At 47.1% G+C, this 19,442-nt stretch overlaps 1 protein-coding gene across 1 annotated transcript in view; it reads left to right on the top strand.

Moving 5' to 3' along the window:
- Positions 1–19,442, top strand: part of KLHL4 (kelch like family member 4) — a 112,916-nt gene that overhangs the window by 60,425 nt on the left and 33,049 nt on the right. The window contains exons 2-4 of the mRNA XM_069985692.1: positions 9,821–9,994; positions 10,988–11,124; positions 16,764–16,960. Coding sequence (XP_069841793.1) covers positions 9,821–9,994; positions 10,988–11,124; positions 16,764–16,960 — 508 coding nt within the window. The remainder of the gene's footprint in view (positions 1–9,820; positions 9,995–10,987; positions 11,125–16,763; positions 16,961–19,442) is intronic.

The raw sequence follows: 19,442 nt of genomic DNA, 5'->3' as shown, positions 1-19,442 counted from the left end.
AGACTTTATCTTTACTGTCCGGATCGTCTGCGCCTCATGACAAGGAGGAATCTCACACGGACACAACCAGGGGCTGCAATAAACTGCAGATTGTTATTTCCAAGTATTTGTTCCTCCTCATTGTAGAGAACGAGTCATTAATCTAATATAATCCACCCCCCCACTCCCCATTGTCCATTGTGCTGGTAACGGACAATGAGCCAGAAGGATTCTCACAATCTTCCCTGTAAATGTAATAATCCTCCATGTTCCACTGCTGGAGAGTCGGCTATTACCCCGGCACATTGTGTCAGATTCTACTTGGCAGAGAGGAGCGAGTCTTCAATCACCAGCGTCTGCGTTGAATATAGAGTAATGCAGCAGAGCCGAGTGTGAGCGTCCTGAGAGGCGAGTGTGAGCGTCCTGAGAGGCGAGTGTGAGCGTCCTGAGAGGCGAGTGTGAGCGTCCTGAGAGGCGAGTGTGAGCGTCCGGAGAGGCGAGTGTGTTCACCCTGAGAGGCGAGTGTGAGCGTCCTGAGAGGCGAGTGTGAGCGTCCTGAGAGGCGAGTGTGAGCGTCCTGAGAGGCGAGTGTGAGCGTCCTGAGAGGCGAGTGTGAGCGTCCTGAGAGGCGAGTGTGAGCGTCCTGAGAGGCGAGTGTGAGCGTCCTGAGAGGCGAGTGTGTTCACCCTGAGAGGCGAGTGTGAGCGTCCTGAGAGGCGAGTGTGAGCGTCCTGAGAGGCGAGTGTGAGCGTCCTGAGAGGCGAGTGTGAGCGTCCTGAGAGGCGAGTGTGTGCGTCCTGAGAGGCGAGTGTGAGCGTCCTGAGAGGCGAGTGTGAGCGTCCTGAGAGGCGAGTGTGAGCGTCCTGAGAGGCGAGTGTGAGCGTCCTGAGAGGCGAGTGTGAGCGTCCTGAGAGGCGAGTGTGAGCGTCCTGAGAGGCGAGTGTGAGCGTCCTGAGAGGCGAGTGTGAGCGTCCTGAGAGGCGAGTGTGAGCGTCCTGAGAGGCGAGTGTGAGCGTCCTGAGAGGCGAGTGTGTTCACCCTGAGAGGCGATTGTGTTGGTCCTAAGTGGCGGGTGTGAGCGTCCTGAGAGGCGAGTGTGAGCGTCCTGAGAGGCGAGTGTGAGCGTCCTGAGAGGCGAGTGTGAGCGTCCTGAGAGGCGAGTGTGAGCGTCCTGAGAGGCGATTGTGTTGGTCCTAAGTGGCGGGTGTGTGCGTCCTGAGAGGCGAGTGTGTTGGTCCTAAGTGGTAAGTGTGTTCACCCTGAGAGGCGAGTGTGTTCACCCTGAGAGGCGAGTGTGTTCACTCTGAGAGGCGAGTGTGTTCACTCTGAGAGGCGAGTGTGTTCACCCTGAGAGGCGAGTGTGTTCACCCTGAGAGGCGAGCTCTTTACTGTAAGAGCAGTGAGACTATGGAGCTCTCTATAGATTCTTTACTGTAAGAGCAGTGAGACTATGGAGCTCTCTATAGATTCTTTACTGTAAGAGCAGTGACACTATGGAGCTCTCCATAGATTCTTTACTGTAAGAGCAGTGATACTACGGAGCTCTCTATAGATTCTTTACTGTAGCAGGGGTCCTAGAGGCATTTCTGGAGGGTAATAATATTACAGGTTATAGTCACTAGATTCTGGAGAAGGGTTGTCAGTCTGCTGATTTATTCCGATTGTCAGATGTTGAGTCTGGAAAGAACTTTTCTTCCTAAAATTAGTAAAATTGTCTTTTGTCTTATGTTTTTTGGGAGGGTTTCCCTGTCTCAACCTAATAGGCTAAACCGGATGGACATGGGCTTTTTCCGACCTTACAAGCTATGTAACTAGTTACTGCCCCCTTATGGTTGTAGAAGGTAAGTGCAGCACAATCCTCAGCATCACTACCGATCAGTGAGGAAGACAAATCCCCTCCTTTACTTTAGCCCTAAAGAAGCTTAGTGTGAAACAGTGTGAACCCTATGCAGAGTTGCTGCAGTGGAGTGCTGCTTCATGTTACTATCACCCTTGTTAGTTAGAGTGCTTCTTTATGTTTGTATCACCCATGTTAGTTGGAGTGCTTCTCTATGTTAATATCATCCATGCTAGTTGGAGTGCTTATTTATGTTAGTATCATCCATGCTAGCTGGAGTGCTTCTTTATGTTCGTCTCACCCATGTTCTATACAATCTGTAACAAAAATCAGAGTAATGCAACGATGCAGAGCTGAAAAGATAGAGCTCTACTTTATTTCCCTTATGTTCTCATTCAGCCCAGGGTCCTGATTTCCCTCCATCACGCCATCGCTTTAAGATGAAGTCATTCACTTTAAGTTCTTTACAGATGTCACCAGGTATCACATCTAATGCATTGTCCCCGTCCACGGCCGCCCTCTTCGCTTTCTCTGAGATTCATCCTATTGTAGCGTCCGTCTATGACTCATCCGAAACACAAATCCATCTCCCTGATAGACACGATGACTGGTAAACAGATCTGTACTCACCATTCATACATAGCCTTGAAGAATGAATGGGTTACCGAAAAAAAATAAAAGCCATCTTATCTTGTGTCTTACGAGACAAGGAAATGGTGTTTATCCATTCAAGGTGTCGGTAATGACTGAGGCTTTTACCCAAATACATCTCATCATCTCACAATGTTTGTTCAGGGGATATGAACGGCGTCTTGTCTTCCCTGTCACCGGCTCAGTTCATGTAGGTGCAGAGGAGAACACGTGCCAGGCTCGCCCCCACATCACATCAGCACACCAAGTCCTGAGCGAGAACACGGAGAACGCGGGCAACTTATCCATCACTATAGAGCAACTGCGGGAGGAACCGCACAGACTAAGAGCAAAAGGAAATACTCAAAAGTAATAAATAACTTATACAGCATCAATATACTCTGCAGCCCTATATACAATAATACTATAAACACTATAATACTGCCCCTATATACAGGAATAAAACTACTATAATGCGGTTCAGGGAAGAAACAGAGTGCTGCACCTCACACCTATGGCTGATACTAGTGCCGCTTGGCTAAATAAAAAACACATCAGAATTTTGTGTATGAATTGATCAAGCCATACTGCCCCATGTACCTCGTGCCGATATCTGATACACATGGGTCCCTACACTAAGTCCACACCGTGCCAGTCAGTGGCCACCAACCCCGCAGGCGTGCACAGCCAGGGAACGGGGGCCATGGGACGGCCCTGCGACCCCCATGCCACAGGACCAGACCCAAAAACACCACACCAGAACCCGGCCAGCACCGCCGGCGGAGAAGGTCGCCCCCAAGCAGCACAAGTCTGGATAAGGTATTGCGCTCACCATAGCTGCAGCAAACAGAATGGGAAAAAACAGGAGGGATTAAAACCATGTGCACTCAGGTGTCTCCTGCTAATTGCGGTCATGTGGGTCTCACCAGGAGGAGTGCAATACACGGAGAAAAGAGAGAAACACTGACTGGCACGGTGTGGACTTAGTGTAGGGACCCATGTGTATCAGATACCGGCACGAGGTACATGGGGCAGTATGGCTTGATCAATTCATACACAAAATTCTGATGTGTTTTTTATTTAGCCAAGCGGCACTAGTATCAGCCATAGGTGTGATGTGCAGCACTCTGTTTCTTCCCTGAACCGCATTTTGTTTCTCTCTTTTCTCCGTGTATTGCACTCCTCCTGGTGAGACCCACATGACCGCAATTAGCAGAAGACACCTGAGTGCACATGGTTTTAATCCCTCCTGTTTTTTCCCATTCTGTTTGCTGCAGCTATGGTGAGCGCAATACCTTATCCAGACTTGTGCTGCTTGGGGGCGACCTTCTCCGCCGGCGGTGCTGGCCAGGTTCTGGTGTGGTGTTTTTGGGTCTGGTCCTGTGGCATGGGGGTCGCAGGGCCGTCCCATGGCCCCCGTTCCCTGGCTGTGCATGCCTGCGGGGTTGGTGGCCACTGACTGGCACGGTGTGGACTTAGTGTAGGGACCCATGTGTATCAGATACCGGCACGAGGTACATGGGGCAGTATGGCTTGATCAATTCATACACAAAATTCTGATGTGTTTTTTATTTAGCCAAGCGGCACTAGTATCAGCCATAGGTGTGAGGTGCAGCGCTCTTTTTCTTCCCTGAACCGCATAACTACTATAATACTGCTCCTATATACAGGAATATAACTACTATAATACAGCTCCTATATACAGGGATATACTACTATAATACTGCCCCCTATATACAAGAATATAACTACTATAATACTGCCCCCTATATACAGGAATATAACTACTATAATACTGCCCCTATATACAAGAATATACCTACTATAATACTACCCCTATATACAGGAATATAACTACTATAATACTGCTCCCTATATACAGGAATATAACTACTATAATACTGCTCCTATATACAGGAATATACTACTGTAATACTGCTCCTATATACAGGAATATAACTACTATAATACTGCCCCTATACACAGGAATATAACTACTATAACACTGCCCCTACATACAGGGATATAACTACTATAATACTGCTCCTATATACCAGAATATAACTACTATAATACTGCTCCTATATACAGGAATATAACTACTATAATACTGCTCCTATATACAGGAATATAACTACTATAATACTGCTCCCTATATATAAGAATATAACCACTATAATACTGCTCCCTATATATAAGAATATAACTACTATAATACTGCTCCTTTATACAGGAATATTACTACTATAATACTGCTCCCTATATACAGGGATATAACTACTATAATACTGCTCCTATATACAGGGATATAACTACTATAATACTGCTCCCTATATATAAGAATATAACTACCATGATGCAGCTGTCCCTGTTGGCTGCCGCCTTATTGAGCTGTTACATGTATTGTTGTATGATAAGTTGTTGCTGATGTCACTTCTCATAATTTTACTGGTAGATTTGCAGATTTAGTGGCGGGAGCTGGACGATTCCTTTAAGACAACATGGCCGCCGTCCTCTTTGGTGATATTTGTATAGAACATTTGGCACAAGCATCAGATAAAACCCTTCTGATTCCATTTAGCAGAGGAGATTGAGGCCGATATGATTAGAATCCTGGGGGTAAGAAGGTGGCGGTGGCCGTGGTGGATGGGAAGAACACGTCATTTATACCCGTCTCCTCCGCCGCGCTCGCATTATGGAAATGTGCCGCTATTTTTACATTACTTCTACATAAATTCTCCATACGAGGAGCGCCGGCGCTGACATCTAATCGTATGTGGCAGAAACCAAACCGGCAAAAATCAAGTTAGATGGGATTTATTCCCCGACACAGTGAGCGGCGTAACAGCGAGAATGTAAAACCGCCATAAAGCGCTCATCACGCTGATCCCTCATCTGTTCTGCCGCTTTCTCGCTTACAAAGGGGACGACAGATGAGAAGGAGACGGATGACATTGTTACAATATGCCGGATGGAACTTGCTGAGAATGACAGGAGACGCCTCTTGTTGGTTATTACTGGAAACAGTCAGCAATCTGGTGACACAGCCCGAACAGCTGAGATGCTGCCTGTATAATAGTGATTGTTGCCATCATGGATTCCACCTGTGCACCCTGCCGGATTCCCTCCCCACCTCCCCCATGCACTTTCCCAGATTCCCACCATGCACCCTGCTAGATTCCCCCTCATGCACTCCTCAGCATTCCCTCAGGCATTCTGCCGGATTCCCCTCCGTGTACCCGCTGAAGCCCCCTCTCCATGCACCCCGTAGTATTCCCCCCATGTACCCTGTTGGATTCCCTCCATGTACCCTGCCGGATCCCCCCATGTACCCCTCCAGATTCCCCACCCTATACACCTCACCAGATTCCCCCCCCCCCCCCCCACACACACACATGCATCCCACCCAATTTCACCCTATGCATCTCACCAGATTCACCCTATGCACCCCACTGGATTCCCCCTCATGCACCTCTCCAGATTCCCCCCTAAGCACTCCAACGGATTCCCCCCATGTACCCCGCTGGATTTCCTCCCATGCACCCCACCGGATCCCCCCTATGCACCCCTCCAGATTCCCTGCCCCAAGCACCCCACCAGATTCCCCCCATGCACCTCACCAAACTCTCCCCTATGCACTCCACCGGATTCCCTACATGCACCCCGCTAAATCCCCCTCCCCATGCACTCCACCGGATTCCCCCCATGCACCCCGCTGAATCCCCCTCTCCCATGCACTCTAATGGATTCACCCCATGCACCCTTCTTGATTCCCGCCATGCACCTCGCTGAATCCCCCTCCCCCATGCACTCCACTGGATTACCCCCATGCACCCTTCTTGATTCCCGCCATGCACCTCGCTGAATCCCCCTCCCCCATGCACTCCACCGGATTACCCCCATGCACGCTGCTTGATTCCCCCCATGCACCCCGTTGAATCCCCCTCCCCCATGCACCCTGCCATATTCCCCCCCATGCACCCCGCTGATTCCCCCTCCCCCATGTAATCCGTGGGATTCCCCCCATGCACCCAGCCAGATTGCCCCCCACCCATGCACTCCACCGGATTCCCCCCTATATGTTTCCAACCATTGACACAAGGCCGTGATCCTAAAAATGGCGACAAATTAAACCCCAAAATATGTGAAAATTTCACAGCGTCCTTATATGTTGATTATATATTGATTGCACGTTGCACTTATCACTTTAAGGCTGGATTGTCCCTTTAATTCTCGGCTCTCCGAGCTCTCCGGCCGCCCATACATTCTTAATGACCTAAATGCTGCTGAATTTGCAAACGTCTTTGATTTCCATAGCGGCTGATATTAGGGCGCCCCCGGCGGGGATCCCCCTCCAGCGTTACACATCAATGCACAAACAAACACTGAGCCGGATAAATATTTATTGAGTCAATGGCTGCAAAAAGTAACGCTGCAGTAAAAAGGAGCGCGGCCACTTAAAGGAACGGCGCATAATTATTAGTGTGCTGGAAAATGGTCTTAGTGCACATTACATGGAGAGGACGGCCTGGAGGGAATCCATCGGAGGAGGAGGAGGACGGCCTGCAGGGAATCCATCAGAGGGGGAGGAAGGCCTAAAGGGAATCCATCGGAGGAGGAGGAGGACGGCCTGGAGGGGATCCATCAGAGGGGGAGGAAGGCCTGCAGGGAATCCATCAGAGGGGGAGGAAGGCCTGCAGGGAATCCATCAGAGGGGGAGGAAGGCCTGCAGGGAATCCATCAGAGGGGGAGGAAGGCCTGCAGGGAATCCATCAGAGGGGGAGGAAGGCCTAAAGGGAATCCATCGGAGGAGGAGGAAGGCCTAAGGGGAATCCATCAGAGGGGGAGGAGGATGGCCTGGAGGGGATCCATCAGAGGGGGAGAAGGAAGGCCTGCAGGGAATCCATCAGAGGGGGAGGAAGGCCTAAAGAGAATCCATCAGAGGGGGAGGAGGACGGCCTGGAGGGGATCCATCAGAGGGGGAGGAGGAAGGCCTGGAGGGGATCCATCAGAGGGGGAGGAGGAGGAAGGCCTGGAGGGGATCCATCAGAGGAGGAGGAGGACGGCCTGGAGGGGATCCATCAGAGGGGGAGAAGGAAGGCCTGGAGGGGATCCATCAGAGGAGGTGGAAGGCCTGGAGGGGATCCATCATAGGGGGAGGAGGAAGGCCTGGAGGGGATCCATCAGAGGGGGAGGAGGAAGGCCTAAAGGGAATCCATCAGAGGGGGAGGAGGACGGCCTGGAGGGGATCCATCGGAGGGGGAGGAGGAAGGCCTGGAGGGGATCCATCAGAGGGGGAGGAGGAGGAAGGCCTGGAGGGGATCCATCAGAGAAGGAGGACAACCTGGAGGGGATCCATCAGAGGAGGACGGCCTGCAGGGAATCCATCAGAGGGGGAGGAAGGCCTAAAGGGAATCCATCAGAGGGGGAGGAGGACGGCCTGGAGGGGATCCATCAGAGGGGGAGGAGGAAGGCCTGGAGGGGATCCATCAGAGGGGGAGGAGGAGGAAGGCCTGGAGGGGATCCATCAGAGAAGGACAACCTGGAGGGGATCCATCAGAGGAGGACGGCCTGCAGGGAATCCATCAGAGGGGGAGGAGGAGGAAGGCCTGGAGGGGATCCATCAGAGAAGGAGGACAACCTGGAGGGGATCCATCAGAGAAGGAAGGCCTGGAGGGGATCCATCAGAGGAGGAGGACGGCCTGGAGGGGATCCATCAGAGGAGGAGGACGGCCTGCAGGGGATCCATCAGAGGAGGGGAAGGACAACCTGGAGGGGATCCATCAGAGGGGGAGGACGGCCTGGAGGGGATCCATCAGAAGAAGGGGTCTTTTCTAGTGTGGATTACTACTTGTATAGGAGGACTCCGCAGTCAGAGCCTGGCCCAGTGACCCGGTGGGGGTGGGGTGCAGCCGATGCTCATCTAACCCTCTTATCCGCGCCTGCCTCCTAACTCTGCTAAATAACCAATTGATCTTTGGCTTCTTATTTCCAAGGCGTAAACTTTAATTTTAGACATAATTGTCTTCCCTGCGGCTGATCATTTCCCGGCTACTCTTCTCATCAGAATAATGGCTGGCAGACATCCAAGGCAGCCGTAACTGCTGTACACTATAGTCAGACACTCTCCATAGTCTCCCTACAGCCATTACTGCTGTACATTATAGTCAGACACTCTCCATAGTCTCCCTACAGCCATCACTGCTGTACATTATAGTCAGACACTCTCCATAGTCTCCCTACAGCCATCACTGCTGTACATTATAGTCAGACACTCTCCATAGTCTCCCTACAGCCATCACTGCTGTACATTATAGTCAGACTCTCCATAATAACCTCTACTGCTGCCATTACTGCTGTACACTATAGTCAGGCACTCTACGCACTCTCCTCTACAGCAGTGATCCCCAATCTGTTGCTATGCCCTAAACTTTGCTGCGCAGCTTACTCCATGTATGTGAATGTGTTTATACATCTTATACCAAAGACCATTATAACCAGCAGCTAGACAAAGGTCCTGGTCCCTGGGATCAGCTGAGAGCGCCTACACATGGATGAGTGGCTCAGAGAATATATGTATATACCTTACCACTGTTGGATTGGATCTGACTTATATGTATATGATTTGCAGAGTTTTGATGACATGAGATTGGGCGAGCCGATACGAATGAAATAATTTACTGAATGGAGCTGGGAAAGTAAGATTTGCCGCCAGATATGACTTAAAGGTGTTCTCCAGCAAAAATCTTTTTACTTTAAAATCAACTGGTGTCAGAAAGTTATGTAGATTTGTAATTTACTTCTATTTAAAACATCTCCAGTCTTCCAGTACCTATCAGCTGCTGTATGTCCTACAGGAAGTGTTGTATTCTGTCCAGTCTGACACAGTGCTCTCTGCTGCCACCTCTGTCCATGTCAGGAACTGTCCAGAGCAGCAGCAAATCCCCATAGAAAACCTCTTCTGCTCTGGACAGTTCCTGACATGGACAGAGGTGGCAGCAGAGAGCACTGTGTCAGACTGGAGAGAATACGCCACTTCCTGCAGGACATACAGCAGCTGATAAGTACTGGAAGACTGGAGATTTATAAATAGAAATGAGTTACAAATCTCAGTCACTTTCTTATCAGCTGCTGTATGTGCTGCAGAAAGTGTATTCTCTCCAGTCTGACACAGTGCTCTCTGCTGCCACCTCTGTTCAGAGCAGGAGAGGTTGTCTATGAGGATTTGCTGCTGCTTTTTGCCAGAGTACCCCTTTAAGCCTGAAAATTCCATGGGATAGTGAAGCATCCAGTAGCAGACGGTGGAAACGATGAATGTGAACAGGTGCTGATCTGCCACCGATTCATCCCCATGTTCTGGTTTGGTCTTCACAGGCTTCCGGTTACAAGTGACTCCCCCAATAGAATGAACTCTACTGGTTCGGATGAATACTTCCAAAGCTTGAACCATGCAGAACAGACATTCCGCAAGATGGAGAGCTACCTCCAGCAGAAGCAGCTGTGCGACGTCCTCCTCATCGCCGGCAACTACAAAATCCCAGCACACAGGTGAGGAGTCAGTGATGCTATGATGGTGTAGGATCTATCATTTACAATAGGGGATGATTACACTTCACCTCCTCCACTGTCCTGCACAGGCCGTCCTATGGTTATATCACAGGACCCTCTGATCCTCCTCCGGGGGGCGTCCTTCCTGCCATAATGGAAGGATCTGGAGACAACAAAATTCCCAAGCACTCACAATATCATCTGCTCTATGTAGATGGGACACTTGTCACTCATCACAGGACCTGCTTAGCATCACATGATCATTCGCTTCACTGACGTCTTCATTCATTTCATTGAAATATTAAAGGGGTATTCCGCTAAACAGTAACTTCTCATATGTTGCTGCCCATGGTGAGACTAACAATTCCTTCCATACTTGTTATTACCTATTTAGTCTCCTTACCCCAGTTCTCAGCTGCTGCTTTCTGCCAAAAACAAAAACAAAAAAACAATGTGAGCTTTTCTCTCTGTCTCCCCCTCCTCCCTGGCTGATGTAAAAAAAAGTCCCTGGCAGGCTGTATCTGCAACATTGTAGCTTCTTTGTAATGCTGGGAGGATTAATCACAGTGAGTTCAACAGCAACTTGACCTCACATTAACCCTCCCATCGTTACAAAGAAGCTGCAATGTTGCAGATAAAGCCTGCCAGGGACTTGTTTACATCAGCAACTCAGAAAGGAGTTGAGGAGAGGGAGACAGAGAGAGAGGCTTACACACAGATTTTTGTGTCTTCAGCAGAAAGCAGATGAGAACTGGGGGAAGGAGACTGAATAGATAATAACAAGAAGCAATTGTTAGTCTCACCATGACGTTTTTGGCTTTTCTCACCCCTGTAGATTAGTGCACAGTGACAGAGGGCGCCCTCTACAGCCGCTGCAGGTTGATGTTTCTTGGCCCCAGGGTATATAGGCCATATAAGAACTGGGCCACAAATGTATCTGACAAGCCTGTTATACTGTACAATGCACTCAGCCCTGCGGGTTTCTGCCCTTAGGTTGGTCCTCAGCGCCGTTTCAGACTACTTTGCTGCAATGTTCACCAATGATGTCCGAGAAGCTAAAGAAGAAGAGATAAAAATGGAAGGAGTGGACCCCGATGCACTGAAGGCCCTTGTGCACTACGCCTATACAGGTAATGATCTCTGCTTGCCGCAGACTTGTACTCCATACTGTATATGTAGAGCTCTTAGAGCACTGGTATGAATGGCGAGTGTCTGCGCAGGGTCAGTAGGTGGCTGTAAAGCTGCAATTAAAGAGAATCTGCCCTCAGACAATGACGTTCCAGCCGTCTCCTCACTATCATCACAGGCAGGATTACAGTGTAAGGTAACACCTATAAATAGATGAGATAGGACCATACCATTCACAACAGATGATGGTCACAGAGCATGCCCACAACACTCTGCCAAAGGAGTCAGTAGGGTGCCCTCAAGTCTATTGTTTCCTAAAAAAACCTTAATGTTAACTTAAACTAGACAGTCTGGGAGGGCACCAAATTCATCATAGTAACACAGTGCATGGTTATACGTATCAAAGGGTTACTTTATTTCAAACAGGTGTCAGAAAGTTATATATATTTCTAAGTTACTTCTATTACTTCTCATACTTATCAGCTGCTGTATGTCCTGCAGGAAGTGGTGTATTCTCTCCAGTGTGACACAGTGCTCTCTCCTGCCACCTCTGTCCATGTCAGGAACTGTCCAGAGCAGGAGAGGTTTCCTATGGGGATTTGCTGCTGCTCTGGACAGTTCCTGACATGGACAGAGGTGGCAGCAGAGAGCACTGTGTCAGACTGGAGAGAATACACCACTTCCTGCAGGACATACAGCAGCTGATAAGATTATTAAATAGAAGAAAATTACAAATCTATATAACTTTCTGACACTGTTCGATTTAAAAGATTTTTTTTTTTGCCGGAGTTCCCCTATAAGCCGCTTCCTTCTGTTAAACCCCGCCCACTATTTAGTCTATATTCTTTACAATTATAAACCTGTCCCTCCATGGTGAATCTATGCAACCCCCAGACTTCTAGAGATGGAGCCATGGGAGCCGCCATCTTTCCCCAGAATTGTCCAGGATCTCAGGTAGGGATCAGCAGAGGACGTTGCTGCCGCTCATTCATCCTTACACAGAGATTACATGAAGCCAGACGAGCTTCAAAGCCTCCGCCGAAAAATCACAGGAGACGAGCGCTCTGCTTTATGGTAATGCTGCCCCCAAATCTGACGATGGTGAGGAAGGAATCACAGATATCAGAGGGATCAGCAGATAATGTAGTAGTCACCTGCAGTCCTATGTAACAGCACAGATAACACAGTGATATCTCTGAGTACAGATAATGTAGTAGATGTCACCTGCAGTCCTATGTAACACCACAGATAACACAGTGATATCTCTGAGTACAGATAATGTAGTAGATGTCACCTGCAGTCCTATGTAACACCACAGATAACACAGTGATATCTCTGAGTACAGATAATGTAGTAATCACCTGCAGTCCTATGTAACAGCACAGATAACACAGTGATATCTCTGAGTACAGATAATGTACTAGATGTCACCTGCACTCCCATGTAACACCAGATAACACAGTGATATCTCTGAGTACAGATAATGTAGTAGATGTCACCTGCAGTCCCATGTAACACCACAAATAACACAGTGATATCTCTGAGTACAGATAATGTAGTAGATGTCACCTGCAGTCCTATGTAACACCACAGATAACAGTGATATCTCTGAGTACAGATAATGTAGTAGATGTCACCTGCAGTCCCATGTAACACCACAAATAACACAGTGATATCTCTGAGTACAGATAATGTAGTAGATGTCACCTGCAGTCCTATGTAACACCACAGATAACAGTGATATCTCTGAGTACAGATGATGTAGTAGATGTCACCTGCAGTCCTATGTAACAGCACAGATAACACAGTGATATCTCTGAGTACAGATGATGTAGTAGCTGTCACCTGCAGTCCCATGTAATGGCCATTTTAGCATTCCGCTATCATTGTCCTCCTGTAACCTATATGGATAATATATTTTCCTGCTCTCTGTGATAAAGGAGGATATATATATATATATATATATATATATATATATATATATATATATAAAACACCAGCAGATCAGCGTCTCTGGGCTTCGCGGTTAGTTTTCGGTTCTCCTGGAGGTCGGATTGTGGAGGTTTCTTCTCTCTCACATCCAGGACATGGAGCCCCCCGCTCGCTCAGACCCCCCAGGACACCGCTCTCACCCCGGGGGGCCTCACACCTCTCCTCTCCTGGGATACAGAGACTTTCTTACACCTACAAATTGCTGCTTCTCACTCTGTGATGGAAGATGCTGAGGAAGAGGTCAGAGAGAGGACAAGAAACAACAATAGCCATATAAACCATCAGAAGAATATCTATAAGTATATAAGAACAATAAGTATAAAAATGTAACCAAGCAACAACAACAGTACGGAACCCTCATAGAATGGAAGGTAGTAGCAGCAATAATAACTATTATATAATACAACTCATAAGATATAACATTGTATAACAAAGGATGAGAGAACAATCCTCATAGAATGTAACATAGTAGAAGCAGGAGTAATAATAATAATCAGGTCTCCTATATACAGGGTATCGGGTCTCCTACATACAGGGTATTATGTCTCCTATATACTGGGTATCGGGTCTCCTACATACAGGGTATCGGGTCTCCTATATACAGGGTATCAGGTCTCCTATATACAGGGTATCGGGTCTCCTATATACAGGGTATCCGTTCTCCTATATACAGGGTATTGGGTCTCCTATATACAGGGTATCGGGTCTCCTACATACAGGGTATCGGGTCTCCTATATACAGGGTATCAGGTCTCCTATATACTGGGCATTATGACTTCTATATACAGGGTATTGGGTCTCCTATATACTGGGTATCGGGTCTCCTATATACTGGGTATCGGGTCTCCTATATACTGGGTATCAGGTCTCCTACATACAGGGTATCGGATCTCCTATATACAGGGTATCCGTTCTCCTATATACAGGGTATCGGGTCTCCTATATACAGGGTATCAGGTCTCCTATATACAGGGTATCAGGTCTCCTATATACAGGGTATCAGGTCTCCTATATACTGGGTATCAGGTCTCCTATATACTGGGTATCAGGTCTCCTATATACTGGGTATCGGGTCTCCTATATACTGGGTATCAGGTCTCCTATATACAGGGTATCAGGTCTCCTATATACTGGGTATCGGGTCTCCTATATACAGGGTATCAGGTCTCCTATATACAGGGTATCCGGTCTCCTATATAGAGGGTATTGGGTCTCCTATATACTGGGTATTATGTCTCCTATATACAGGGTATTATGTCTCCTATATACAGGGTATCAGGTCTCCTATATACAGGGTATCAGGTCTCCTATATACAGGGTATCGGGTCTCCTATATACAGGGTATCCGTTCTCCTATATACAGGGTATTGGGTCTCCTATATACAGGGTATCAGGTCTCCTATATACTGGGCATCGGGTCTCCTATATACAGGGTATCGGGTCTCCTATATACTGGGTATTATGACTTCTATATACAGGGTATTGGGTCTCCTATATACTGGGCATCGGGTCTCCTATATACAGGGTATCGTATATACAGTTTATCCTATATACAGTATATACCAGTATCTTGTCTCCCATCCACAAGGTATCAGGTCAACTAATGGCCGGTCAGTGTTCAGACGCACCAGATTTATCAATAATTTTTTCCAGGATCCTATTACTCAAACAGATTTATCTGACAGATTATTGAAGCCAAAGCAATGCATGGATTAGAGAGGAGGAGAAATCTCAGTCTTTCCTTTCTGCCCTGTTCTCTGTGTATAGTCTGTTCCGGGCTTTGGCTTCAATATTCTGTCAGATAAATCTGTCTGTGTAAAAGGACCCTAAGTATTGGTCCTAGGGGGTCTGGGTCACGGACTCCTCTGGCAGCTGCTTATCTCCTGTGGGAACAAAGGATCAGGGATGTAGAAATCCATTCTGGCTTATACCTCCTCCCCTACCATCTGCCTGCGGGAGACCCCCATACACATTACATAGTCGGCTCTTATTCAACATCATCCAACATTTGTCTAAAGGATTGCAGGAGCTTCATAAGGAAACAGTGACACTAAGGATGAGGAAACACAACTGCTCAGCTAGAAGATGACTTAGTTTATGCCTAGTTTATACCTTTTCCCTTTAAAGAAGCACTCCAGACTAGTTTTTTCATATAATGGTACAGTTACCATCACTTTCCTGCAGTGCCGCCTGTTTCATCCCAGCTCTGCTGCATCCATACATCATTCATTACTGTCACGGGTCAGGTGACCGCACATCGGCCTCCATGTTGACTTGACAGAGGTGGCAGCAGAGAGCACTGTGTCACACTGGAGAGAATACACCACTTCCTGCAGGACATACAACAGCTAATAAGTACTGGAAGATTGGAGATTTTTACATAGAAGTAAATTACAAATCTATATAACTTTCTGGCACCAGATGATTTGATATTTTTTTTTTTTTTGTGAACAACCCCTGTAATAGATCAGCGTCTCCTGTAATAGGGAAGCAGAGACATGAGGGGCTGATACATCGCAGCAGAATAATCACTGGAGAGTCCGGCTCCTGATTTCCATATAAATCCAGTAAATCCAGAGGCGTCAGACACTGATGTGTTTCTCAGGGTGAGAGCCCTTAATGTGCGGATATAATGGAGGGAGCTGATTATTCTTACAAGTCGCTCAATGCGGCCAGATGTAGCGGCTGAGGCTCCTCCGCATTCATCTGTCACTCAGACGCTGCATCTGGGAATTAGAATGTATAGGAAGGATGAAACCTATTGACCAGGGCAGGAAGTGGCGAATGTCAGAGCGGCTGCCGGAATACAGGAGCAGGATGGGAATAATCCACCAGGATGTTCTGCAACAATGTGATAGAGAAATCATTGTATATTCATGAGCACACTGCACCCCGGGACCTCACACATTGTCCTGCGTTATACTCCAGAGCTGCACTCACTATTCTGCTGGTGGGGTCACTGTGTACATACATTACATTACTGATCCTGAGTTACATCCTGTATTATACCCCAGAGCTGCACTCACTATTCTGCTGGTGGGGTCACTGTGTACATACATTACATTACTGATCCTGAGTTACATCCTGTATTATACCCCAGAGCTGCACTCACTATTCTGCTGGTGGGGTCACACTGTACATACATTACATTACTGATCCTGAGTTATATCCTGTATTATACTCCAGAGCTGCACTCACTATTCTGCTGCTGGGGTCACTGTGTACATACATTACATTACTAATCCTGAGTTACATCCTGTATTATACTGCAGAGCTGCAATCACTATTCTGCTGGTGGGGTCACTGTGTATATACATTACTGATCCTGAGTTACATCCTGTATTATACCCCAGAGCTGCACTCACTATTCTGCTAGTGGGGTTATTGAGGCTGATACGTACACTTTTTTTTTTCCTACACCTCCCACAATGCACCACAGGAGATCATGCAGCTACGTAATAAAATGTTCTGAATCCTGAGCGCTAACTGGAAGCCGGGAGAAGTGTAAATGCAGCTCTGGAGGTCATATATTTATTATTATTATTATTATTATTATTATTATATATTATGAGGTGCAGCGCTCCTTTTCTTCCCTGAACCATATATTTATTATATTGCTGCTTTTTTGAGATTTGATTACTATTTTTAGGTATTTTAGAACTCAAGGAAGACACCATAGAGAGTCTGCTGGCTGCCGCCTGTCTCCTCCAGCTCTCTCAAGTTATAGAAGTTTGCTGTAACTTTCTAATGAAGCAGCTTCACCCCTCAAACTGCCTGGGGATTCGCTCCTTCGGAGATGCACAAGGCTGCGTGGAGCTCCTGCGGGTGGCTCACAGCTACACCATGGTAAGAGTCCAGTGGTACTGTCACACAGAAACAGAATTCAGCTGTGCACAGTAAGGAGGAGTCAGGATTATAGCAAATGCCTTATCCTATTGTGTATTTTGGGAGGGTGGTGAGGGTGTCTCCATGGGCTCAGAAGCAAACACATTAACCCCATAATTCCACAGACACAATTGGCGTTACATCAACTCTTTCTTTGTGAAAAACTCTAGAATGTTTACAAATGACGATCAGGTGCAGTAACAGTAGCAGTGATCAGGTACAGTAACAGTAGTGATGATCAGGTACAGTAACAGTAGTGATGATCAGGTACAGTAACAGTAGTGACGATTAGGTACAGTAACAGGAGTGACAATCAGGTTCAGTAACAGTGAGAGCAATCAGGAACAGTAACAGGAGTGACAATCAGGTACAGTAACAGTAGGGATGATCAAGTACAGTAACAGTAGTGACGATTAGGTATACTAACAGGAGGGACAATCAGGTACAGTAACAGTAGTGACGATTAGGTACAATAACAGAAAGGACAATCAATTGCAGTAGCAGGAGTGACGATTAGATGCAGTAACAGGAGTGACAATCAGGGCAAGTAACAGAAGGGACAATCAATTGCAGTAACGGGAGTGACAATCAGGTACAATAACAGGAGGGATGGTTAGGTACAGTAACAAGAGTGACGGTTAGGTACAGTAATACCTCTTAGTAAATCTGAACAGGGAAAAGGAGACTGGGCCTTATTTAAGACTGGCATACTCATATGCCAGTATTAATAAATGTCTCCTAATGTTTTCCCTATAGGAAGGGGTAGACTGCTCTGGTGCTGGCTTATCCCTCTGAGAAAAAAAGGGTTCAGGCAGTAAAAACCCATCACACCTGACCCCTCTATCCCATGACATTATCTGCTGGTATTGGGTTCAGAGGCCCCTATATACCTTTATTTATGGTGTCAATAAGTATGGTGCACGAGCCCTCCAGGAATATTTCACTCTTTTCCTGTATTTTAACCATAACGTTTATTTCTTCAATTTATTTGTTCTGGTACCAGAGATTTGTAATTTAATTCAAAAAATTTCCAATCTTCCTGTACTTATCAGCTGCTGTATGTCCTGCAGGAAGTGGTGTATTCTTTCCAGTGTGACACAGTGCTCTCTGCTGCCACCTCTGTCCATCTCAGGAACTGTCCAGAGCAGCAGCAAATCCCTATAGAAAACCTCTCCTGCTCTGCACAGTTCCTGACATGGACAGAGGTGGCAGCAGAGAGCACTGTGTCAGACTGGAGAGAATACACCATTTACTGCAGGACATACAGCAGCTGATAAGTACTGGAAGACTGGATATTTTTTAAATAGCAGTAAATTACAAATCTATATAACTTTCTGAGACCAGCTGATTTGAAAGAATTTTTTTTGTGAACAGTCCCTTTAAATCCTGGAGACAAAAGCCAGACAAATGGCAGTATATGATAATCCTCAATCTGTCTCCTCATGAAACGTTTCTGGATCTTCCAGTTAAGAAACTTTGTTTCCATTCCCTGAAATGTCAGCGGGACGAACTGGAAACGTTAAATACCACAATGACATTTAGGAAATTACACAAGGCGCCGAGCGGCGATTCTTCATTTTCCCGGCTTTACCACACACGACGAGGATTCTGTTTAATTTCATCACTTATTATTTCTGACTAATAATATAAAACTGCGTAAAAGCCGCCACAGGGGACGCCGGGCCTGTCACTCCTCCGCCCCGCTGGAGTCATCGCCAGGTGCAAACTACAGGAGATCAGTGGCAGTCGACATTCGCCATCTATTACCCTGCATAAAAACCGCCTGTATCTCACTACACGTTGCCTATCATGATACATTGTAACAAACCGCAGCTTTGTCAGCTTTTGTCATTAATCACAGCCGTTGTTGGCGATTTGCAACAACGGCCGTGATTATAATGAAACTTACATTGTGCTGCTGTCTATAGATCACGGCCGGAGTGTATACACATAGTACATATATACACTCACATAGTATACACTCCGGCAGGGATCCCTAGCGGTGCCGCTAAGAACTGACATGTAAGTTTTCTGTGGCCGCTATATATTGAATAGCGGCCGCAGAGAACCTGTCAGTTCACACAATGGAGCGTGTGGCTCTGGCTGCACTCTCCATTGTGTGCAGTGGTGAATTCGGATGCGGGCATGCACAGGTGCGCCCGTATTCAAATTCAGCATAAGTAAACATAATCCGGCTGGAACTGCAGTATCGGCCGGGGTGATCTTCAGTAACATCGGCTGGGTCACAGAACAGCAGGTGTTATACATAGTGTGAACACGGCCTAAGGCTGTAAGTATGTAACAAAGAAACGGCGAATGTGGGGACTCGGCTGACTGGTTATCAGCCACTGGATGTATAGAAGGATTATGGGGGGTTACACTACAAGCACCAGGTGTTAGGAAATGATTGCTATATTAGCAGCGGAGTGAGCGGCAATTACTG

The sequence above is a fragment of the Dendropsophus ebraccatus genome, chromosome 10 (genome assembly GCF_027789765.1).
Source record: "Dendropsophus ebraccatus isolate aDenEbr1 chromosome 10, aDenEbr1.pat, whole genome shotgun sequence".
Lineage (NCBI taxonomy): Eukaryota > Metazoa > Chordata > Amphibia > Anura > Hylidae > Dendropsophus > Dendropsophus ebraccatus.
Note: the sequence above shows the minus strand (reverse complement) of the source record. Positions and strands in the feature narration are given on the sequence as shown.